Raw genomic sequence first — 24703 nt, 5'->3', positions numbered from 1 at the left:
TTTCCAACCTGTCAGCTCGTGATGAAGTTGAAACTTAGCAATGATCAGTTAAGACAAGAAACACTCGTTAGGTAAAATTAACTAAAAAGTGAGGGTAATTGCCTAAGTAACTGAGTCCACCTTCGTAGTATAACGGTTACGTTACTTGTTGCTTTCCTCGGATTCCGGGTTCGTTTCCCGGTACTGCCCGAAAGTTACAGTAAGATCGTTAGGAGGGCTGGTATGCGGTTAAAATGGTAGGTACATGCAGCTCACCTCCATCAGGTGTATGTCTAACAAGAGCTGCACCGTCTCGGGACGATAACACGAATTTGCAGTAACTGAAAATGAAAGGTACAATATAATGTGACTTCGAAAATGAATAGCGCAAGAATAATAAGCACGTGTCAGAGAAAGATTTTGGAAGAAAAGAGTTGACTGTGGGATGAAGGAATAACCAATGCCAGATATGCTCGTAGTACTTTTGGAGTTATGACCTAAGATGTAGGGCCTACAGGACTGTCAGTTAATAATTGTCCATATTTTATAGGTGTTTTACAATGATCTAAGTGTTATATTCATGTTCGACAGACTGAAAAGCTTATAAATAACTTATGTTGTATCTCATTGTTTATTAATTTTTTTATGCATTAAAATCTGAGCAAAACTGGTATTCTTGAAAATACCTTTTTTGAACATATTGTTTCTTCACATACCGGTACAAGGTTATTTACCTAAGATGTTATACCTAAATAACTTACATTCCATTAAAGATATCGATATTCAGGTTTCATATTCTTAAATTATATTAAGGGGCTCGTAAAACATTCTTGCCTAACGAGTTAACCATGCGATTAGAGGAGCACAGCTCTGAGCTTGCATTCGGGAGATTGTGGGTTCGAACCCCATGTCGGCAGCCTTGAAGATAGTTCTCCGTGGTTTCTTATTTTTATACCAGGCAAATGCTGTGGCAGTACCTTATTTAAGGCCACGACCACTTCCTTCTAACTCCTACCCCTTTCCTCTCCCATCGTCGCCGTAAGACCCATCTGTGTCGGTGCGACGTACAGAATTTTTTTTGTTCAGTCTTTCGTGGAATTATTAATAACGGAGATACCAAAAGCAACTTCGTGGTTTCGGACAGAATTATAGTATTTTTTGACACTGGGAGAAAATGTAGTGCTATTAAGACTAAAAAACCAAACCAAACTACAGCCCTTGAAGGGCCTTGGCCTACCAAGCGACCGCTGCTCAGCCCGAAGGCCTGCAGATTACGAGGTGTCGTGTGGTCAGCACGATGAATCCTTTCGGCCGTTATTCTTGGCTATCTAGACCGGGTCCGCTATCTCACCGTCAGATAGCTCCTCAATTCTAATCACGTAGGCTGAGTGGACCTCGAACCAGCCCTCAGGTCCAGGTAAAAATCCCTGACCTGGCCGGGAATCGAACCCGGGGCCTCCGGGTGAGAGGCAGGCACGCTACCCGTACACCACGGGGCCGGCATTAAGACTTCAAAGATGTAATTAGTTCATACATCGTCCAACTATTTTTTGAAATATCAATAATACTTCAGCTTGCGATTCTAGTGGCTGAGAATGGGTACTGGTCTTCCCACATCAGATATTGTTCGCTGGAGCAAGAACGCGTTGATATTCAAGCTGCTTCCTTGTTGTGAATCCAGACAAAGAACTGGTACTCTGCAGTACGTACAAGCATATCTCATAAATGCGGTGCAGTGTAGTGTGCCCTTGGATTTGCACCGTCTTTATGACTGCCGAACTAAAGACGGAGTAGGGAGGTTTATGTTTTAAAAGAAATAAAATAATTGCGTTGGTTACAAACGAACGTAACTAAAGCTAAAATAAAGCTTTATTTACGCATATTACATAGCTGCCATTTTGAATAGTAGAAATGCCGGGCGCATTTTCCGGTCAAACGTAGGGAGCTAGAAACCCAACTGGACCACGGTCTTCAAGCCTGGAAAAGTTCTCCTATATTCAACACGCATGCTATACCCAATAACTTCTATTTTTTTTTCTAAACTCCAATTTTTAAAAATCTAGGCTTGCATCGAACTCCATTGCCGTGTACATTTAGCCTACTAATGTATCAGGCTACAATACTTTTTCCTTTTCATAGCTACAATATTTTTTGCATACCTAGGTAAGCAGATATTTTCTCATTCATCCCAGTTTTTGTTGGGATATTACCTTATTTGAGATACCAGACACGTTATCATTCTAGGTTCAGATAATTACTCACAGACACGCCACTGCAGTCACACTGACACAGACATAGAACAAGTTTTCTGAACAATGTTACACGGTGTTAATGGCTAAATATAACTAAAGACTATGATATTAGCTACAATAAAAGAATGAATAAATTATGTCACTTCACATACACCTTGTTCTTCATTTCAGGAGCCACCCCCAATCCCGCCCAGCCCCCCGCCAGGCTCTGAGGAGGAGGTTGAACGCAGTACGGACGACGATCTGAGCAGCGATGTTTTGCAGGTAAGTTTTATTCTCGCATTAAGTGCCAGGTAGATATTGATATAATATTGAATAAGACGGCAAGTTCAGCCGTAAATAGAATTTTGTACTAATGTCCCTTGCCCATAACTGTAATTATACATTTTTGTCAGTCTTGATAAAGAAATCTTAATAATTTACCGGAGAATATATTCACACTGGACGAATTTATTCATTTGTGCAGTTGACAGTTGAGTGACTCGAATCTTCAGTTTTCTAGATAACATTGTCAGGGGCTTCAAAGAATTTACATTCAACTGGAAATTCAACTCTATACAGGGCCTAGGAAACAGACTTTGTGTTGTTTTCCCATAAGTTGATGCCATTCTGTGCGATCATGCGTCTTCCAGACAGTAGTTCTCCATGTGAAATTAGTAATCTCTCTGATTTGATCAGCCCATCTTTTTGCGACTCGTCCTCTTGAGCGTCGTGCCATAAACTTTTCCTTGGACAATTATTTTTTCCAAGGTGTCATTCTTTCTTCTCATGATGTGGCCAAAGAATTGCAGGATTCTCTGGTACATAACTTGGTATAGACTGTCTTGAATTCCAACTTACTGGACGACAGAATCATTTGTTCGTCTAGCTTTCCATGGTATTTGCAGCATCCTTCTCCAGCATCACATTTCGAAGGCGTTTATTTTGTTTCTATTTTTAGCTCTTATGGTCCAAGTCTCGCATCCATATGTGAAGCTCCAGAAAATAGGTGAAGTTTAATGTGACTTAAATCACAACCTGGCTAAGTAAAGAGTTGCATTTACCTTCACCGTCGTCTCAAATTTATACATTTCATATTTACTGCAAATACAAATATCGTATTTTTGTGTGCTTCATCTTTTTATTTTCTGTCTTCTTCTCTTTCTTCTTCTCTTCTTCTCTATGGCCTTTTCCTAGTTGCGAGGGGTCGTTACTGCATGTTGATCTCGCCTTGTGTTTTTGCCGGATGCCCTTCCTGACTGAAAATTCTATGTGGAAGGTTGTATTCGTGATTGTGTATGTCTGTGGTGGATGGAATTGTGGTGTGTTGTGCGTATATGAAGAGTTAGGTATTAAGGCGAATACAAATACACAGTTCCCGAGCCAGAATAATTAACTAGACGCGGCTGAAATCCCTGGCCTGACCGGGAATCTTATCCGGAACCTCCTAAACCGAAAAACGCTACGCTGACCATCAGCCACGAAACTAAGCAGATGCTTGTATGGCAAGAAGGAAATTAAAAATATTTGAGAGTTCCTTCAATCGTGAATTTTTCAACGTTATAGAGCTGGGATATTTCTGGGATGATAGAAGAACACTCGTTAGGTTGTCACATGGTGAAATTGTCTTTTTAAACATTTATCAAGATTTTACACACGTACACGCACGTGCGTAAACTGCATGTGAAAATTTTTCACTAATGGAAATTATTATCGTTACTTCTATTACTTCTGATTTAGATTTAGATGTCATTTTCGTCTAGAAATTTATAGACACAAGTAATGGTAATTTTCTAAGGCTCAAACATTTATTATTGGCTGCAGAATGATTGCGGTTGTTTTCAGAGAATTTATATGATTCATAAATTGCACCTGTCTCGAAACTGGCCTGTTGGCCGTGATGATTAAGGCGTCAAGTCTATATGGTCTGACACCGAGATGAAATGTTTACATTAATTTGTATTAATTTACGATCGACCTTTATTTTGTACATATCAGTCTTGTGTAGAAGCGTGTAACTAAAATTTTCCTACCACTGTTCTACCATACGAATCAAGTAGTTACCTGATAATCAAACACTATAACTCTCTTCCAAGACCTTACACGGTTAGCTACAGAGCTACCAAAGTTCGAATTGTGTTCCTGTTGAGATTCTTAATATTTCTTACGACATCGTTGATGTGGAAACTTTCCTTTCTGATTTCAACGAAGGGCTATATTTAGTTTCCTCCATTTTTATGAGCACCGCGTCCTTCTCTCAAGGAAGTCTCGAAGACTGACAAATGTGATTTTATGAACTTTTGTGGAAGTGGGTGGAAAGTGTGAAGCTCCACTTACTTTTTTATTTCTTCTTTGACATTTAATTTAATCGTTGTGATCCTCTTCGCAAAGTTAAGCCTTTTGTTGGGGCTATCAGACGTCGCAGCCGTCGTTGACTAGACGGACCATGCAGCTGTTGCTCTTGTGACTGTAGCTTATTGTTTCATCCCTTACCAAGAACTCACACCTTCTGAGAATTTAAGAAAGGAGGATTCAAATTCTAAATATGTCCTCCAGAATTGTAAACTGGCATCCGTGTTATGGCGACCGCGAGGCTCATAAATGACTTGTGGTAAGTTCATTATTTTCATATTTGCTGTCTGTGTCGCCTTGATAAATTCTTCTTCCCGAAGGAGTTCTTTACCTCCTCCATCTCCTACTCCTCCTCCTTATTTCGTACCCCTTGTCAGGGATGTGGTGACTGCCTGCGACAGAATCCTTCTCCAGTTCTTACTATCTGTTGCTGCCTGGACAGCAGTTTTGAAAACCCTTGTCAGTTGTTCGGCAAATCGGAGTTGACCAGCGTCGAGATATTCGGGTTGTGTGTGTCTTCTCATGTAATTTTCCCCCTGTCATCAAGAGTTGGAAGTTGTTGCTTCCTACTTGGCTAAAATAACGTAAGATTACTTGATTGATACTGTCGTGCATTCGCTTCTGTATTCCCAGTTCCTTGATGATGGATACATTTGTACGTTTTTCGGTTCATGGGATACATAATAGTCTGCGATAGCATCACATTTCAAAGGCGTAGAGTTGCTTAAGGTTGACATCCTTAATTGTTTCTGATACAAACAATAACATTAAAAAGACGCGAGGTCATTGGGCAGCTGGAATTTCGTTCGATTGGTCATACCGTGATCTCTCCAGATATTTCTTAATACCATAACAGTTGTCCATACCATCTCAGTTCTTCGGCATATCTCAGGGTTAGAGTTTCCAAAGTTTGATATTAGTGATCCTAGGTACATGAACTTGTCCTTATCTTCAAAAATCCGGGCTGAGTGGCTCAGACGGTTAAGGCGCTGGCCTTCTAACCCCAACTTGGCAGGTTCGATCCTGGCTCAGTCCGTGCTCAAGGTGCTCAAATACGACAGCCTCGTGTCGGTAGATTTACTGGCACGTAAAAGAACTCCTGCGGGACTAAATTCCGGCACCTCGGCGTCTCCGAAGACCTTAAAAGTAGTTAGTGGGTCGTAAAGCAAATGACATTAATTAATTATCTTTTAAAAAAAGGCAACTCTCTTCAGTCCGGGAGGTTGTCATTAGGTAATCATCACTTTATATGTAGGCCCAAGGCTTCATTCTATTTCTTGTCCGGTCCCATGGATAAATCGTTAGCATGCTGATCTTTGGTGCAGGGGGTCCCGCGTTTGATTCCCGGCAGGGTGGGGGATTTTAAACTTCATTGGTTAATTCCGATGCTTCGGGGCTGTGTGTGTGTGTTTGTTGTCTTAAAGATTAGAAATCACAGACGCGAAGATCGCCTATACGGCGTCAACTCGAAATACCTGCAGCAAGCCTCTTCAAGACAACACGCCATTATTTTTTTTTACATCGTTATGCCCTACTCAGGAGCACGGTTGAACTTGCTTAGCTGATGTGTAGGCATTCTTTTCCTCCCAAAATCTCTTGATCCTCTCGCTGAGCTTCTTCCTTCGTTCTTCTGTCCAAGTTATAGTAGCTCTGGTGTTGGGTTTGTCTTCAAAGTGGTGATTGTCGATTTTGGTTCTGAATTTACATCTGTCCTGTACAGTGTCTTCTGAGATGTTGATTTCCTGGAGATCTGTTTCAATTTCACGAAGCCAGCTGTTCTTGGTTTTAGACGAAAGGGCCAGGTTGAAAATTCTTTTAGTTAGCCTGTTAGTGTTCATTCTGATAATGTGTCCATAAAATTTCAATCGACTTTTCCGAAAAGTGTGAGCATTTTTTTCAAAATGACAATATATCTCCTGGGATGATTTTTTCTCCATATTCCATCTATACAAACTGGGCCAAAAAATTTTCGTAAAATTTTCCTTTCTTGTTTCTCAATGTCTTTGGTTAAAGATCCACCACCAATGATTAAGGTTTCTGAGGCATATAACGCTTCAGGATTGATCACTGTATTATAGTGTCTTAAGTTTTGCATTCCGAGATATTGATTTTTTATTATACCTGTTCCAAGTGATCCTGTATGCTTTCTGTAATTTGGAAACTTTCTTTATTTGCTTCGCGGTTTACATCCAGAGGGCTGAATAATTTCTCCCAAATATTTAAATTGGTTCACTTGAACAATTTTATGATAACACGCCATTATTATTATTATTATTATTATTATTATTATTATTATTATTATTATTATTATTATTATTATTGCTACGGTCATGAGGTCATGACTGTGTCATTGGCATATCTACGATTGGCTATTTTCCTATCATTTAAGACAGTTCCATCCTCAAATTTTTCAAGGACCCGTTCCATATATATAAAATACTTAGCAATGTTTTTCCTAGCGAGTCCTAGCGTTTACATTGTACCATCTTCTGGTATGGGCTAGATCAAACTTGTTACCTTAATTGACCTGTTTGTCTCCTTCTTGGCTTTGGCATATGTAAGTGACTGGAGGTATGAACGATGCTAGTAATGCCATTCTTAATGCAGCCAGTCCCTGTTATGAATGGTGTGAAACTCTCGCTCATAGGGCCTGTTGGTGCATCCATTTCAGTGGGCTTGGCAGACTGATGTGCAATAGTAACTTCTGGCCCGGAGAGGAAAGCAACGGGAAACTACATCATTACCCATTTCCCTACTTCACCTCTACAGTGACGCCTAGGCCATTTTTGACAGCTGATGGAGGAGCTGTTAAGAATCAACCTTCGGGCTAAATACTCAACACACAACAACATGAAATAGTATGGATGACAGTATATAGCCTTGACACACAGTTATTTTACATGCCGTTAAATTTGCTGACAGGGCGTTTTAGAGCGCCTTCAAATACTACTGGGCTGGGTTGGGATCAAACCCGCCACCTTGTGTTCAAAAAACCAGCGCTGTACAGTCTGAGTCACTCAAGCCGGTGGTTGAGTAATAATATGTACTTGCGAGATAACACAAAAACTAATAATAAGAATAACAAAAATGAAGGTGTTTACATAAGTAATTAAACAGAAACTAACATGAAGCTCACAAATCGTTATTTCCGACCGAGTTAGTTACGTGGTAAGAATTGTTTAGCTTAAGTTTACATTCTGGAGAACCGAACAAGTGACCGTACGGTTAGGGTTGTGCAGCTCTGAGCGTGCATTCTGGAGATAGTGGGTTCGAACCCACTGTCGGTAGCTCTGAAAATGGTTTTCCGTGTTTTCCCATTTTCATACCGGGCAAATGCTGGGGCTGTACCTTATTTAAGGCCACGGCCACTTCCTTCCCACTTCTAGACCTTTATTATCCCATCGTCGCCTTAAGACCTATCTGTGTCGGTGCGACGTAAAGCACTAGCAAGCAAAAAAAATTAAGTTACAATTTAACAAAAACAGAGTTAAAAATAAACAAAAAACAATAATAAGTAACATTCTGGAGATGTCGAGTTTTTACCCCTCCCCACCGTCAGTAGCTCTGAATATAATTTTCCCGGTTTTCCCTATTTTCATGCGAGGTAAATGTTGGAGTTGTATCTTAAATAGGGTCATGATCGTTACCCTCCCATTACTACTGTTTTCCTGTCGCTGTGTCCAAAAATCTACTTATGTTGCTGCGAGGTTATACAGATATGAAAGAAATATGAACCTCAATATCCTCGCTAAAAATTCCACTCATTTGCTGGGCGTCAAAATCAGATTGGCATTAGCGAGATACGAGCAACGAAGCCACTACACTGGTACGCCTCGCTGTTCCCTGGTTAACGCTGTTGCGCTGCGGCCCTGCACGGTGGTTTCATCTGACTCGTATTGTAAACCCAACACCGGTGACCACTGCCTAAACCTCAGTAGTGATGCGGGTAGATCTGTTCCATTATTTGGTATTACGACTGCATATTTGGGATTATATTATATTGCATTATATGATTTGTTCGACCATACCATAATACGCTAATTACATGTGACGTAACAATGTACTTTAAAGTACTGTTGCTATTGCAACTATCTATTCCCAACAAATCGTATTACCAAGCGAGTTGGCCATGAGGTTAGGGGCGCGCAGCTGCGAGCTTGCATTCGGGAGATAGTGGGTTCGAACCCCCTGAAAATGGTTTTCCGTGGTTTCCCATTTTTACACCTGCCAAATGCTGGGGCTGTACCTAAATTAAGGCCACGGCCGCTTCCTTTCCACTCCTAGCCCTTCCGTATCCCGTCGTCGCCGTGTCGGTACGACGTGAAGCCGATTGTAAAACAAAAACTAATCATATCCGATGTCGATTAATATCGTATGCGGAGCAATCCTGAATCGATAAACAAGATACTCATATAAACACTAACCCAACTTCAAACACTCCATTCCCCAGATAAATTTCACAAACTGCACAGTCAACAACCTGCATTTTATGTTAATTTTAATATTATAATAAACTGAGTTCTTGACCTGTACTTTAATGTTTCTTGACTTTCAGTTGATGATGATGATGATGCTTGTTGTTTAAAGGGGCCTAACATCTAAGGTCATCGGCCCCTGACTTTCAGTTTAAAGCTCCGTGCGGGCCATGTGTTGAACTAGTTCGGAGCCGGGCTGAGTGGCTCAGACGGTTGAGTGGCCTTCTGACCCCAACTTGGCAGGTTCGATCCTGGCTCAGTCCGGTGGTATGTGAAGGTGTTCAAATACGCCAGCCTCGTGTCGGTAGATATACTGGCAGGTAAGAGAATTTCTGCGGGACTAAATTCTGCCCCTCAGCGTCTCCGAAAGCCGTTAAAGTAGTTAGTGGGACGTAAAGCAAATAACATTATTAGAACTAGTTCGGAATACTCATGGTCATTTTCGGAGTTGCCATCTATCGCATCAGTCATATCATACCTGTGGTTTAGTAGTTGGTAGGTGGCTTCTTGAGCCCAAGGTCGCAGATTCGATTCCGGCCAATATGAATGGATTTTTGAAGACAGGAAAATTGACAGCGTGCCACGTTGTTAACACCTCTCCACGAATATGGATTTTCGTGATTTTTCATTCTCACATCAGAAAGGTCATGATCATGTTCTTTTTTTTCATCCTTTCGGCGCCAGGTCTGCCAGTCACGAGCTGCCTGGCTTGCTGCAATTTCTTTCCCTTTCTTTCTGTCTCTTCTCCGACGTACTATTAGCCATTCTTTCCGAAAACGTCCTCTTCTTCGAGAACCTTTGGTCTTGGCCTCGAATTCCGGCTTCGGCTTTCTTCATTCATTCTTGTAATGTGTCCAAACCATGTTAGGGCTTGGTTTTGGATGGTATACAATGCCAATCGTACATTTAATTCCTTTTGGATTGCTGCATTACCACTTACTCTCGTCTGGTCCTAGTTAGGCTTGGACGTATTTAATCTCTGAGGCAATCACACTATGTTCATACTTCTCCAGCGTAGTCCAGGTTTCAGCTCCATATGTGAGAGAAATGCCTTTGCTGGCAGGACGTAGTGTTTACAGTGCACTATGTCTTCTGGTATGGGCTAGAGCAATATTGTTACTTTCATTGATCTGTCTCAGCTTTATCCTTAGCATTGACAAGATGAAAGTGACCGAGGTATGAGTGATGCTAGTAATGCCATTCCTTATGCAGCCAGTCCCTGCTATGAATGGTGTGAAAATGATGCTCATAGGGTCAGTTGGTGCATGCATTTCAGTGGGCTTGGCAGACTGATATGTAATAGCAACTTCTGGCTCGGTGAGGAAAGCAACGAGAAACTACCTCACTCCTCATTTCCCTAGTACACCTCTTCAGTGATGCCTAGACCATTTATGACAGCTGATGGCGGAGCTGTTGAGGATCCAACCAGCCTTCGGGCTGAGGACTAAACATACATGTGAGAGAAGATACGGAAATCGTCTTATAGATACTGTGCGACTTCAGAACTTCGGCAACAAGGGCGTTGTTCACTGTAAGACGAATCTTCACTTGACATAAGCTGATAGAAAAGCTGAAATGGTATGGCCACCCTACCACTCGTGAACACCAGCTCAGGATACCGCAGTGGTTTGTCTGTAGGGTACTAATATGGTCGCCAGCGTCCAGTATTTGGATGGGACACTAGACTAAGGTGTCTCTCTATACGAAAGTACGAATGTTTATTTTTACAATTCGCTTTACGTTGCACCTGCACAAATAGGTCTTATAGGAGACGATGGGATAGGAAAGGACTAGGAGTGGGAAGTACAGCCCCAGCATTTGCCTGGTGTGAAAATGACAACCCAACGAAAACCATCTTCAGGGCTGCCCAAAGTGGGGTTCGAACCCACTATCACCCGAATGCAAGCTGAGAGATGAAAAATTCAGTTAGATATTGGGATAATGGCTATTAGCAGAGGGATTAGAACAGATGAGATTAATTGTTCTTATATTAAAGCAAAGTGTTCTTCAATAATAAATAGGATCGCATCATTTATATTCTCCTATGTTGTGCTTCTCTCCTGTATATTTTTGCGTTGTTTCCTTAGGCAAGAATTCTTAACTTGCTCAACCGGAAGAAAATTAAGAGTTAACGCATCGGAAGAAAAAATTAGTTAACGTATGAAAAATTCCCTAAGAGATTACTTACGCTTGGGCAGGAAGTGTTGAAGCAAAGTTCTTTGCGTTTTAAGTAGCCAGTTTTATTAAGTCCGTTTCACTTAATTTTCTTCTTCTGCTACCGCTTTTTCCACACTGGTGGGGTCGCGGCTGCGAACTATGTCACTCGTGTGGATATGACCTGGTTTTACGGCCGGGTGCCCTTCCTGACGCCAACTCGCTGTGGAGATATATATTCACTATTGCGTGTTTCTGTGGTGGTTAGTAGTGTGATGTGTTGTGTAACTGTGGCGAGGAAAGTGTTGAGACAAATACTGTACAAACGGTGGCGTGCCAGATGCGACCGTGCCGCATGCGACCCGTGCCACTAGCGACCGCATAATCTGTAACCGTGCCGGATGCGACCGGCGTTGACAGGATGCGACCGGCGTTGACAAGCAAATTGTCAGTTGATAAGTTGTGTCATCACCCAAGATAAGGTAAGCTAAACGAAGTGCAATGTAATTTCTAAAAGTCTTATAAGCAGCTACTGCCCCTACTTTACATAACACTTCTGGGGGAAACTCGTTTTGCAACACGAAATATGGTGATGCGTTTACGTCTTTTCCCACCGGGCGAGTTGGCCATGCGGTTAGAGGCGCGCGGCTGTGAGCTTGCATCCGGGAGATAGTGGGTTCGAATCCCACTGTCATCAGCCCTGAAGATGGTTTTCCGTGGTTTCCCATTTTCACAGCAGGCAAATGCTGGGGCTGTACCTTAATTAAGGCCACGGCCGCTTCCCTCCAACTCCTAGGCCTTTCCTATCCCATCGTCGCCATAAGACCTATCTGTGTCGGTGAGACGTAAAGCCATTAGCAAATAAATAGTATTTTCCTAAAATATCTCCATATATGGAGCTGCGCCTCCATGTCTGGGAGAAGGTACCAAGCAGGTTAGGTCAGTGCGTTGCCGGACGACTAGTTACAGCTACTTCGGTAGGTTGCTGGGTTCGAATACCCCGTCGGCCATCCTCGAAAATTATTTCTCGTGGTTTCCCATTTTTCATCTCCAGGAAAATGGGCGTGGTATTTCATTTCGTAAATCCCACAAATATTGGCCGGGAATCAAACCCGGACTGCCTTGGTGAGAAGCGAGCAGTGATGCCACTGGGCTCGTTTCTATTACTCCCCACTCTATCCGGTTCTTACTGCGGGTCAGGGTGTGTAGCAGATTTGGCATTCTTTTACGGCTGGATGCTTTTCTTGACGCCAACCATTAGAGGAGAAATGCTACGTGTTAATGTGTTGGTGGTGGTGGTGGTGGTGGTGGTGGTGGTGATTATTGTTTTAAGAGAAAGTGCAACTAGGTGACCATGCTTTATTTAACACTAATCAGGGAGAAAAATGGAAGGAATCCGCCACTGCGAAAAAGGAAGATATCAGCGAAAGAAAGACAAGAGCCACGAAGGGCGTGAAAACGAACGACTCTCTAGGCCTAGAAAGTTCTAATCCCGTCGGGGTTGGAATAGAACAAGATTTGACCAAGGAAAGTCGGATAGGATAGATGAAAATGAGGAGCCTGGCACAAGTAAGTGGAAACAGTGCTAGGACTCAACTCAGTGCCCCGTGGTCACTAACCCACGCTCCCAAGTTGAGAGCCCCTTACGACACGCAGGGAATACCGTGGGTGTAATTCTACCGCCCCCCTCCACAGGGGAATGTGGAGTTAGATAACTTTCTTCTTTAGCATGACTTTCCTCTGGTTCATCGATTTTCTGGTACTACTGGTACGTAACATACTGGTTTATCATAGTACTCCACGCATTTGATTCCTTCTCTGTGGCACTGATTGGAATGAGCAGTGTGCACACTTAAAGGAATAATGGCAGAGGGTTGTTCACGGCTGTCTGCGGCCTGGTCATTCCAGGTCGGGAACTTTGGACTGTTAGATCGGCAGCATAGTACTGTTAAAAATGAGAAAATGTGCGGTTTTCTATTTTATCGATTATTTCATAATTATGATAGCATTGCTTGTAACTGCGACATTTCTGTTGACTTCATTGTAATGACCTATGATGATTTCAGTTGGCAAAACCACAAAGTCAGTCTTTCTGATGATGTAAAAAGACAGGTAGAGAGTGAGTGCCTGCCATTATCATCAAACTGCCCAACTCCACTGACTGGCAGTAGGCAAGTGGGCCTACCATCATAATGAAAACTTACCAAGTTGATTGTGACTGACAGTAGGCAAGAGGACCTGCCATTATAATTTCCTAACCAAGTCTTCACATGCGAAAATACGTATGGTGACTTGCCCATCGCTTTTCTGAGTAACTTTAAGAGCTATGTAGTTTAATATAATCTTATTCACAACGTGTAGAGTATTTAACCTAGAATTCTGAATACAATGTAGAATTCCGTAGCGAAGCACGGGTACATTAGCTAGTCATATCTAAATTTGTATCAGAATCTAATTACGCTGTACCGGGGACTCCGAAATTAAGTTTGAATCCCTTTCAGAAAACAATTGATAATGTTTGGTAACAAAACACACGAGTAGCGTTGCGAAAAGATTGCAAATCTTGGGCTAGGAAGACTTAGAAGTAAGAAGACGAGCTGCTCGACTAAGCGGGATGTTCCGAGCTGTCAGTGGTGAGATGGCGTAGAATGACATTAGTAGACGAATAAGTTTGAGTAGTGTTTTTAAAAGTAGGGGAGATCACAATATAAAGATAAAGTTAGAACTCAAGACGACATATTGCGGCAAATATTCGTTTATAGGACGAGGAGTTAGGGATTGGAATAATTTACCAAGGGAGATGTTCAATAAATTTCCTACTGGGCGAGTTGGCCGTGCGGTTAGGAGCGCGCAGCTGTGAGCTGGCATCCGGGAGAAAGTGGGTTCGAATCCCACTGTCGGCAGCCCTGAAGATGGTTTTCCGTGGTTTCCCATTTTCACATCAGGCAAATGTGAAAGTCGATGTGTACTTTAATCAAGGACAAGGCCGCTTCCTTCCCACTCTTAGCCCTTTCCTATCCCATCGTCGCCTATAATATATATAATTTCGTGTGGCTATTTCTAGCCGAGTGCAGCCCTTGTAAGGCAGACCCTCCGATGAGGGTGGGCGGCCTCTGCCATATGTAGGGAACTGCGTGTTATTGTGGTGGAGGATAGTGTAATGTGTGGTGTGTGAGTTGCAGGGATGTTGGGGACTGCACAAACACCCAGCCCCCGGGCCATTGGAATTAACCAATGAAGGTTAAAATCCCCGGCCCGGCCGGGAATCGAACCCGGGACCCTCTGAACCGAAGGCCAGTACGCTGACCATTCAGCCAACGAGTCGGACATCGTCGCCTTAAAACCTGTCTGTGTCGGTGCGACGTTATACCACTAGCAAAAAAAGAAGATCGTAATTCTCTGAAATGATTTACGACTTAGGCCTACTTACTTATCGTGTCCTATTAGTGCCGGGAGTGTCCGAGGACGTGTTCGGCTTGCCTGGTGCAGGTCTTTCTACCTGACGCACATGGGAGGCCTGCGCGTCTGGATGTGAGATTATGGTAATGAGGTAGGGAAAGATGAAACCCGGTGTCGGCACGTACCCTAGTCCTCTCGAATAATACCAAGGGGTCTGCTCAATGCTTTACGTCCCTATCCGACGGCCGAATCACCATCAACAGCATCATATTGCCTCACTTCATTTGAACACTGCGAAGAAGTTTAGATTTGAATCCAGGCTTTTGGTACGCAATCTAGTGATTGTTGTTGTTGTTGTTGTTTGAGTCATCAGTCCATAGACTGGTTTGATGCAGCTCTCCATGCCACCCTATCCTGTGCTAACCTTTTCATTTCTACGTAACTATTGCATCCTACATCTGCTCTAATCTGCTTGTCATATTCATACCTTGGTCTACCCCTACCGTTCTTACCCCCTACACTTCCTTCAAAAACCAATTGAACAAGTCCTGGGTGTCTTAAGATGTGTCCTATCATTCTATCTCTTCTTCTCATCAAATTTAGCCAAATCGATCTCCTCTCACCAATTCGATTCAGTATCTCTTCATTCGTGATTCGATCTATCCATCTCACCTTCAGCATTCTTCTGTAACACCACATTTCAAAAGCTTCTATTCTCTTTCTTTCTGAGCCAGTTATCGTCCATGTTTCACTTCCATACAATGCCACGCTCCACACGAAAGTCTTCAAAAACATCTTTCTAATTCCGATATCAATGTTTGAAGTGAGCAAATTTCTTTTCTTAAGAAAGCACTTCCTTGTTTGTGCTAGTCTGCATTTTATGTCCTCCTTACTTCTGCCATCGTTAGTTATTTTACTACCCAAGTAACAATATTCATCTACTTCCTTTAAGACTTCATTTCCTAATATCTAGTGATTACAAATTGTATACACCAACTTTCCTACCCTGCCGGCCTACATTCTCATGGTGAAATTTTTTTCATCCGGGCTAAGTAGCTCGACGGCTCAGACGGTTGAGATGCTGGTCTTCCGACTCCAACTTGGCAGGTTCCATCCTGGCTCAGTCTGGTGGTATTTGAAGGCGCTCAAATACGTCAGCTTTGTGTCGGTGGATTTACAGGCACGTAAAATAAGTCCCGCGGGACTAAACTCCGGCACCTCGGCGTCTCCATAAAAGTAATTACTGGGACGTAAAGCCAGCAACATTATCATATTTTTCTTTCGACCAACGGCACTCGAACCTGCTAACAACGGTGTCAGACCTTTATTTTAGAAAATACCAAGTTAGCTACTGAGAAGCAATCTGCCACTTGGTGACAGCCCTTAATGCAGATCAATTGTAAGTGATTGATGGGTCGCATGCGGCACGGTGCATATCCGCTCGGTCGCTATTGGCACGATAATGGCCGGGTCGCATCCGGCACGGTCGCATCTGGCACGTAACCGTACAAACACCCAGCCGTAGGAATTAACCATACACAATTAAAATCCCCGGTCCTGCCGGAAATCGAACCTGGGGTCCCCTGAACCGAAGGCAACTACGTTGACCATTCAGCCAAGAAACGGGACATCGGGTGAGTTTCAATGTATGATGGAACTAATAACATCTTAAATAATTTACACATCCGCAGACATTTAAATGAAGGAGTCCCTAATAAACTAACTACAATGACATTAGAAACACACCATTATGCAAAGTAGAAAATGAAAAATAAAAAAATAAAACGCTGGCAACGTCCCAGTGGAAGAAGGGGTTATATAGCTGGAAAAGATTAAATCCAATATATTACGACACAGTCTAGAAGATATATTAGTTATAAGAAGTTTTTCCTATCAGTTTGACAGATGTTGAAGTAGAATCTGTCTTCCTTCTTCTTTATAGTCCTTACATGCAGTGAATGCCAGGGCCGTTATTCGAGCATTATTTTTAGAAGCGCATTCATCTTCGATGTTGTGCTGATCGGCAGGATTGATCCTTGTGAGCAGGCTCTTACTCGTTCCTTCCCGTGAGTCGTACGCTTCGTAGCTTCCTGGCGTGCAGTGAAATTATGTTAGCAATGAAAGAACATAACTGATTAATACAGGAAAAGAAAGAAAATAATATTAATAATATTAATAATAATAATAATAATAATAATAATAATAATAATAATCCGGGTGAGTTGGGCGTGCGGTTAGGGGAGCGCAGCTGTGAGCTTGCATCGGGAGATAGTAGGTTCGAACCCCACTGTCGGCAGCCCTGAAAATGGTTTCCCGTGGTTTCCCATTTTCACACCAGGCAGGTGCTGGGGCTGTACCTTAATTAAGGCCACGACTGCTTCCTTCCCACTCCTAGGCCTTCCCTATCCCATCGTCGCGTCGGTGTGACCGAAAGAAAATGGTAAAATATACATAATAATAATAATAATAATAATAATAATAATAATAATAATAATAATAATAATAATCAGCAGCAGCTCTCGGACGAAACTATAGTTACGACGAGCTGTTTTCAAATCGACTCTCCACCGGGCGAGTTGGCCGTGCGATTAGGGGCGCGCAGCTGTGAGCTCGCATCCGGGAGATAGTGGGTTTGAATCCCACTGTCGGCAGCCCTGAAGAGGGTTTTTCGTGGTTTGCCATTTTCACACCAGGCAAATGCTGGGGCTATACCTTAATTAAGGCCACAGCCGCTTCCTCCCCATTGCTAGGCCTGTCCTGTCCCATCGTCGCCATAAGACCTATCTGTGTCGGTGCGACGTAAAGCAAATAACAAACAAAATCGACTCTGCTGTACGGGAGTGAAAGCGGAAATATAATAAAGATGTATATGTACAGTGTAAAAATATTATTTTAGAAAAAAAATATGTAGCTAAACCACCATATCAATACACATATTATAATCTAAAAGAATTGATAATGGAATTCGATCTCTTCTAAACCATAGATCTGTTCTTAAAGCCGTTTTCCGTGGGACTTCTTTGGAAGATCGCAGTAGCCTTCCGTGCTGTTACTGCCAACCCTGTGGCAGACCCTTTCGGTACTTCTTGGAAGGGACTAGTGAGTTAGCCGACCGGGGAACTCGCAGCTGGCCTGGAGGGCATTGTTCTTGTCGGCTGGCTTACCTGTGAGTTTCTTGGAGATGCAGTGAGAATATTCCGTCTCTGGCCACATCGCGAATATTCTGGCGCACATCATACGAGCTATAAAAAGAGAGGCTAGCCGCGGATAGTCAGAGTTGGTGCTGTACCCGGAGACAGTGTGAGAAGCAGTGTGTTCGGGTTTGGTGGCTGGGTTGAGGGCGATAGAGGTGTTGGATGTCGCTAGTGTCCCATCGAGGTCTGAACGAGGAACTACTGCTGTTGTGTTGCAGCGAGTAGCTGTATTGAAAACAGAACGGAAGACTGTGTACTACCTGAGAGTACTCTCTCTCTCTCTCTCCCTGTGCGTGGTTTTTTTTCTGTAGACGGGGGACCGCCGTGAGTCAGCGATAGAAGCAGACTTAGTGATGCAAATTCCAGTGCCTCTGCTGACACTGGTATGCACAGCCCCAGTGCCAAACGCGTCACCGTGCCAAGACACCGGTGCCGCGGCACTGTCAGTGCCACGATGACTAATTCATTGGACTCGTATAAAAACATGTATACTTCATGTATTGACAAAAAAAGGAACTACACATAGATATACCGTAATTTGTATTAAAATACTACAAAATAACCCTCAAATAAATTTTTCATTCACATTCACGAACAGTATTTTTTCACTTTATTTACTGTGACAGTCTGTTTCGTCTGTTAATCAAAATTTACATGCAAAATACTACAAAATAACCCTCAAATAAATTTTCCATTCACATTCAAGAACAGTATTTTTTCACTTTATTCGTTGACAGTCTGTTAGTGAAAATTTGTCCAGCTTTCGAAAACACACCTTCGGCAGGCGCGGATGTTGCTACAACACACAACTTCCGGACAGCTAAATAGTAAATGTTGGGATACTGAAGCTTTCTTCCCAACCGCCATTTTAACGGATCTGCCTGCCTAGCTATTAAGTGGTCTTCCAGGTACGACGAAGCATATGCCGTTTTAAACATGTTATCGTCGATTTGAACGATATACAAGATCTAAAAATATCTCACATTGCTATGTACTGGTTTTTATCATCTGGAGTGAAATAGATCCACAAAGGGCTAGATTTTTGTCTGTCTGCCATTGACACGAAATTCAAGACAATCGATAATATAACGAAAGAGAATAAAGCATAGCGTGACACGGTCCGGCAGCACTTGGAAGGACGGGGTGAACAGTAGGTACCGTAGAAGGGATCTGTCCTGGCACTGGCACTGCCACTGACACCGGCACGGATCTGAGAAGCACTGGCCTGTACGTGCCGTGCCGTTGGCACGAGGCAGTTACGTGGCCACACAATAGTGTTGCGTTCGGCAACAGTGCCAGCCGCCAGTGCCCGCCATACTGTTCGATTTACTCATGGAAAAACAGACTTGATTGATGCGTGTTTTTCTCCTTACTAACGGTATAACTAGAGGCATGATTTTTTGCTTTAACGATAAGCGCGACAAAAAATATTTTGAAGCGATTTTGAGATATCTTAAAGAATCATATGATTCTGGTTACGAAATCAGTGACTTTTTCTTCGCGAATTACTGCGAATTAAAGCGACAATGCCAGTTTAAAGCGAAATGCACTTATTTTGCGATAAGTGTGAAAATGCAGCGAAATTCATTGAAAATAACGATCTTGAAATTGTGTGCCAATATTTCGTGTATGAAGAGAGACAGATGACAGAATAACGACTTCTCAATTCGACAGAAGTATCTCTTCGTATTAATTCAAATTGTAAAATCTCTTAGCGGTATGGCCATATACAGCAGAGTGACAGCTGCGGCCATATATAGTGTTAGAGCAATTTGTTATTAATCTTGATTAGGCCTATATTATAGATCTAATCAAGATTACATAAGGCATAATGAATGATTATCAATTTTGTTTCTCTTTATTTATTTATCTTTCACATAAATAATTCACAAATCTCACGAATTAAACATTTTATGAATAATTTTACGAAATGATTTAAGCGAAATTAAAGCGATGAGGTCAGCTCTGTTTCGCGAAATAACGCGAACAATTGTTTTCTTTTCGCGAAATCGAACATAAATTAATGCGAAAAAATCATGCGTCTAGGTATAACTAAGGTCAATATTCACGTCACAAACCTTTTTATTCTTGTAAACGTTCCACATATTTATTTTTATGGCAGTGCCACTGGCACTGCTTCATTTTAAATCGTGGCACCGTGCCTACCGTGCCGTCTCTGGCACTGGTGTCAAAGCACGGTGCCAGTGCCTACCTTACATCACTAGGAGGGTAATTGTGCCTGTGTTAATATTCGCTGTTGTGAGTATCGTCCTGCTGTTGAATAATGTTGAGCTGTTCACTGCATGTGACTGTGTGAATTACTGGACTGTTGCTGGAGACGAACCAAGGAACAGTCATCGCGTGTTGTATAGCCAGTAGCACTGTGATCAAAACAGACGCCGTTTTATTCGTGACAATACCTTTCCTTTCTCATTAAAATGACACTTACTATCAATATTATTAGCTATGGAAATCGGTACTACAGGGCTTCGTAAGTGGAGATCATTAACATACGATAACGAGTCTGCGATCGAATAAAATGCGGCGATAAGATACTGCTTGTGACGTGTGCTCTTTGGAAATGTAGTGCGACTCACCCTCGCCCGATGTACAGATGTGAACACTGTGGCTCAAAAAAGGCATCAAACTGAAGTGTCCACTTTAGTCCAAGCAGAAGAAAGAATGCTTGGCAGAAAAACAGACAAGTGAGTTTACTTTATAACATCTATTTTATACACAGAGTATTACAGAATTCGCGCGTGCGATTTAAATAATTGAATTCTGGGCAAATTGAAGGCGAAAGTGTTAGATAAAAAAGTAAGTTCTATCATATTTCAGTAACTGGCAACGTTATTGGTAATTGTGTGTCAGCTGTGAACTTGTATCCGGGAGACAGTGGGTTCGAACCCCACTGTCGGCAGCCCTGAAGATGGTTTCCCATTTTCACACCAGGCAAATGCTGGGATTGTACCTTAATTAAGGCCACGGTCGCTTCCTTCCCACTCCTAGCCCTTTCCTATCCGATCGTTGCCATAAGACCTGTCTGTGTCGGTGCGACGTAAAGCGACTGGCAAAAAAAAGTGGTAATTGTTCTTTTAAAGAGCTAAATGTCGATATTATCAACCCCTCCTTGCAGAAATTGAACTACAGAAAAGAACCATTCTCGGTTTTCTAATAATAATAATAATAATAATAATAATAATAATAATAATAATAATAATAATAATTTATTTTATGCCAAATAGGTTACTTGTGACGGCCACTCGGTCTAGGGGTAACGAACCCGCTTCTAAGTGGGAGGCTCCGGGTTTGATTCCCAGCCAGGCTAGGGATTATTTACCTGAATCAGCTAGTTCGAAGTCCATTGAGTCTACATCAGAGATTAAAGGAGCCATTTGACGGTGAGATAATGGCCCCGGTCTAGAAAGCCGAGAATAATGGCCGGGAGGATTTGTCACGCTGACCTCACGTCACCTTGTAATCTGTAGGCCTTCGGGCTGTACACCAGTCGATTGGCAGGCCAAGACCAGTCAGGCCGGTAGTGCCATTAGCTTTTGTGGAGCGAGGGGTTTCTTGCGCTATATTTGGTACATTCCGTTCTCTTTGTTACAGTCCATTGCGTTACTGAATTTAATTACAGTTGGTGTTCCTAGAATCCGAGAGCTCTACGTAGATGTATTACATCGCCGAGAGAATTTTTTCCAAATGAACTCCAGGTGTTTTAATGAGAGTTCCTTTAAAATTATGCTGTCATGAACGACATGGCTTGCTCTTCAAAAATCCACCGACCTCGGCTCTGCTAAAAATAAATTTTAATTAGAAAATATCGGATAAAGAAAAGGAAGAGATACTGAAGGCGAAAACATAAAACCATAGGGATAAGATGATGACAAGAGTTGACCTAGGAATATTGGATAGGAGGGATGAACGAGAGGAGCTTGGAATAAGTAAATGGGAACAAGGGCAGATTTAGCTGAGCCTTAAAACGTGTGAGCCTCCAGGAAAAATTGAACCATCAAAGGATTATGTAAACCTCCAAGATCCAAAGCTGTATTATAATGGGACATACTATGCTAAATGAGGATCGAGATAATGAAACTGCAATTCCATTAGCCTTCTTGGACACCACTTAGGGTTCGAATCCTACTATCGGTAGCCCTGAAGATGGTTTTCCGTTTTCACACTGGGCAGAATTCTGGTCCAATTAATTACAAATACACCAATTCGGGCACCACAACACAGGCAGAACCTCTCCCACTCTAGGGTACGTGGGGCTATTGACTATGATATCCCTAGTCCCGTACACGAAACAGCAACGAGAACAAACACACTTTTCTTTAGGACGAAGTCGCGGAGTTCAAATAGTAGTTTAAATCAGCTATGAATAATTTCAGTATTATCACAATATTAATTAACTTTTAGTTCTAATGCATATTTATTACAATAAATGCCCGGCTCCATGGCTAAATGGTTAGCGTGCTGGCCTTTGGTTCAAGGGGTCTAGGGTTCGATTCTCGTCAGGCCGGGATTTTAACCGTCATTAATTAATACTGTTGGCTCGGGGTCTGGGTGTGTGTGCCATCTTCAGCATTAGAATTCAGCATAGGTAGAGCTCTATCCTCACAGACGCGCAGGTCGCCAATAACGCGTCAACTCGTAAGATCTGCACCAGGCCTCTCCGGAAACCACACACTATTATTATTATTATTATTATTATTATTATTATTATTACAATAAATGAAAGAAATGCAGTCGTTTTATATCAGCGGTATAATGTTATTTCTGCTGTTGTACAGGGCGGGCAGCGTCTTTACGCTTAAATTTCTTCCCCTCCCTTGAGAGTTTGCTCTTTCTGTCGAGAGCTAATGCACTATGTCTTCTGGTATGGGCTAGAATAAATATGTTACTTTCATTCATTTGTCTCAATCTCAGTCTTGGCTTTGGCAATATGAAATTGGCGGAGGTATGAACAGTGCTATTATTGCCATTCCTTATGCAGCCAATCCCTGTTATGAATACTGTAATGTCGGCTGGTGCATGCATATCATTGACAGACTGTTATGTTATAGCAACTTTTGGCTCGGTGAGGAAAGTAACAGGAAACTACATCACTCCCTTGTACGCCTATTCAGTGACGCATAGGCCATGTGTGATAGATAGCTGATGGGTGAGCTTTTGAGTATCCAATCAGTCTTCGGGCTGAGTACTCAACATACACCCCTTTATAGTCTGTTCCGTTTGGTACGGGTAAGCTAGAATCGCCACAAGCTGCACTTTCTTCTATGTTGTCGTTTTCTCGCTGGTATAAATTTGCTAAATTTGTCAAATTTTTGCACTGATTTTTGTAATGTTGTTATAGCCTAACAGTAACTCCTTAAACGTATTTTATTATATAGATAGATAGATAGATAGATAGATAGATAGATAGATAGATAGATAGATAGATAGATAGATAGATAGCCTTTATTGGCCGTGGCGAAGTTAGGGCTCCTGGCCTTCTCTTACACTATATGGGCACAGATTACGTCTATTTCACCTAAATCGGAGAACGCGGGTGATTACTACGCACTTTGAAAGTAGACTTAACGATCGAAAAGTGTGCCGATTCCTCGTCGTGACCTTGAATATTTCCTACAACCATTCTTACTGGGAGACGCGTAAACCCATACTCTACTTACGTGTACACGCAAGCACAGAAATGGTGTCCCGATTTAAACAACAAAGCACCTCCTCGCTTAACGCATTGCTGCAGGTAGACAGCCCGCTACAAGACTGTTGTGATTGAAATGGGCACAGTGATGGATGTATAGCAACATAAAGTGTCTTCAGCACTACCCGTTCAATCCCTTCTCTACCTTTTCCGTACTGGTCTGGCCTTCAACACTACCCCTTCACTTTAATTCTGCAGTACTGGAGTGGGGCAGTTTTGATTGTTTATGTCGAAACACCATTTCTGTGAATGCGTGTGCATGCAGTTCGACTGTACTGTGCGCGTTTTATATTTTATAACTTTTTTAAATGTTCCCTATTTTTATCTCGCTCGATGTTTCTAACTAGCATCGCGATTTATAAGACGTATTCATGTCACTATAAACTTATTTACTTAGCGCATGTAAGTAGATGGATAAATTTCATCGTGTGAATTTTCAGAATTTCCTCACTTATCATTAATTGAATTTTCCAGCTGATGGTTCCCGTGGCAACCGAACGACTCATCATCTCTCATCAATCACCGTCCACTGAGCTGACAGATGAAGAGCTGGAGGAAGAAGCCGCGTGCTGGGGATCGGACGTTCTGCAGTTACCGTCCTCTTTGGAGTTGGACATAAGAGTGCACAAAGGATCCGATAATCTGGGTAAAAACTCAACTTATTCTGTTATGATAATTAAGGATTGTGTTTATTTTATAACATACTTTTGGAGATAATCACCGGGCGCACACATAATCAATAACTCGTTCTGTGCTTCCACAATCAGGACTTCTGCAGATTGTTGGAGGCGTTATTTTTTCTCATTAACGATATGTTATATAAAGGAAATTCGCATTATATGATAAACATGACAGAAAATATTTTGAAGTAATTTTGAGATACCTGAACTTTCTTTCTTTCTTACTTGATCCTTTTACGCTCCAAGGTTGCTTTTTCCTCGGACTCAGCGAGAGATCCCACCTCTACCGCTTTAAGGGCAGTGTCCTGGAGCGTGACACTCTGGGTCGGAGAGATAAAACTAGGGAGGAGGACCAGTACCTCTCCCAGGCGGCCTCACCTACTATGCTGAACAGGGGCCTTGTGAGAGGGATGGGAAAATCGGAAGGTATAGACAAGGAAGAGGGAAGGAAGCGGCCGTGGCCTTAAGTTAAATTTTCGTGGCAGAGCTGGGAATCGAACCCGGGCCTCCAGTGATGGCAGCTAATGTA

The 24703-nt window shown here is 42.3% G+C and overlaps 1 protein-coding gene across 3 annotated transcripts in view; it reads left to right on the top strand.

Annotated features, from left to right (window-relative positions):
• LOC136873924 (multiple PDZ domain protein) overlaps positions 1-24703 on the top strand; it is a 2156217-nt gene that overhangs the window by 786103 nt on the left and 1345411 nt on the right. For all 3 annotated transcript variants that reach the window (XM_067147286.2, XM_067147283.2, XM_067147285.2), the window contains 2 exons: positions 2403-2495; positions 23969-24140. In XM_067147286.2, coding sequence (XP_067003387.2) covers positions 2403-2495; positions 23969-24140 — 265 coding nt within the window. The remainder of the gene's footprint in view (positions 1-2402; positions 2496-23968; positions 24141-24703) is intronic.

This window comes from Anabrus simplex, chromosome 5 (genome assembly GCF_040414725.1).
Source record: "Anabrus simplex isolate iqAnaSimp1 chromosome 5, ASM4041472v1, whole genome shotgun sequence".
NCBI classification, from domain to species: Eukaryota; Metazoa; Arthropoda; class Insecta; order Orthoptera; family Tettigoniidae; genus Anabrus; species Anabrus simplex.
The sequence above is the reverse complement of the archived record's forward strand: the minus strand, read 5'-3'. Positions and strand labels throughout refer to the sequence as shown.